The sequence below is a fragment of the Bison bison genome, unplaced genomic scaffold (assembly GCF_000754665.1).
Source record: "Bison bison bison isolate TAMUID 2011002044 unplaced genomic scaffold, Bison_UMD1.0 scf7180017864254, whole genome shotgun sequence".
NCBI classification, from domain to species: domain Eukaryota; kingdom Metazoa; phylum Chordata; class Mammalia; order Artiodactyla; family Bovidae; genus Bison; species Bison bison.
Window position 1 is genome coordinate 2699913 of NW_011494826.1, and position 1452 is coordinate 2701364.

At 53.1% G+C, this 1452-nt stretch overlaps 1 protein-coding gene across 1 annotated transcript in view; it reads left to right on the forward strand.

Moving 5' to 3' along the window:
- Nucleotides 1-1210: 1210 nt before the first annotated feature.
- Nucleotides 1211-1452, forward strand: part of DHRS7 (dehydrogenase/reductase (SDR family) member 7) — a 23509-nt gene continuing 23267 nt past the window's right edge. Inside the window, exon 1 of the mRNA XM_010847666.1 lies at nt 1211-1452. This exon is cut by the window's right edge and continues 1 nt beyond it. Coding sequence (XP_010845968.1) covers nt 1329-1452 — 124 coding nt within the window. The 5' untranslated portion in view covers nt 1211-1328.

Below are 1452 nucleotides of genomic sequence, written 5' to 3' on the forward strand. Positions count from 1 at the left end.
TAGATGGGGAAACAGTGGAAACAGTGTCAGACTTTATTTTTCTGGGCTCCAAAATCACTGCAGATGGTGACTGTAGCCATGAAATTAAAAGACGCTTACTCCTTGGAAGGAAAGTTATGACCAACCTAGATAGCATATTCAAAAGCAGAGATATTACTTTGCCAACAAAGGTCCGTCTAGTCAAGGCTATGGTTTTTCCAGTGGTCATGTATGGATGTAAGAGTTGGACTGTGAAGAAGGCTGAGTGCCGAAGAATTGATGCTTTTGAACTGTGGTGTTGGAGAAGACCCTTAAAAGTCCCTTGGACTGCAAGGAGATCCAACCAGTCCATTCTGAAGGAGATCAGCCCTGGGATTTCTTTGGAGGGAATGATGCTAAAGCTGAAACTCCAGTACTTTGGCCACCTCATGCGAAGAGTTGACTCATTAGAAAAGACTCTGATGCTGGGAGGGATTGGGGGCAGGAGGAGGGGACGACCGAGGATGAGATGGCTGGATGGCATCACTGACTCAATGGACATGAGTCTGAGTGAACTCTGGGAGTTGGTGATGGACAGGGAGGCCTGGTGTGCTGCGATTCACGGGGTCGCGAAGAGTCGGACACGACTGAGCGACTGAACTGAACTGAACTGAACTGAAGTCCTCAGAAAACGCTCCTGGCACTAGGCTCAAGGGCAAGTGTTGCCCAAGCTGCACTTTCCTATTCAACAATCACACTAGAATCACTTGCAAGGGGCTTTCCAAATGTAGGTGGACACAGGGCCAATCCTATTCATATACTTGGTCAATTTGGTGAGGGAGTGGCGATAGCGCGGAGTGGAAAAACAAACAAACAAACAAACGGGTGGTCTGTTAGGTCCCTGTGGTTAAAGATAAGAAGGGAGAGGAGGAGGCCGAATTCATAGGCTGGAATATTTGTACTCTTCTTGAGTTTCGAAAACTATTTGCATTTCAAAACAACTGTAAAAGAATCGGTCTTGAGATTACAAATGCTGTGACTACCTTACGAATAGGAATATCTCCAAGTGCTTAAGTGACCGACACCTTTTGTTCCCACTGTTCTACAACCCCTTACTGGGCGCCCAGGCGGACAAAACCTGGGCAGCGATCTCCGAGCTGGGCGCCCCACGCCCATTGCGGGCAGAACGGGGGAGGGCTCCCCGAGGCGGGGTTCGGGGCGCGCCTTGCGGCTCCTCCCTCCTGCCTGCTCTCTGGGCTGGCCGGGGCCGCGGGGAGGGCGGTGGTGCGGACACGAGATCGCTGTCAGGCGGCCTAGGCGCAGTCTGGAGTTGGCTGGTCAGTCATCTTCCTCCCGTGGAGCAGGGCGCGATGAGCTGGGAGCTGCTGCTCTGGTTGCTGGCGCTGTGCGCGCTGCTGGCGCTCGTGGTGCAGCTACTGCGCTTCCTACGGGCCGACGCGGACCTCACCCTGCTGTGGGCCGAGTGGCAGGGGC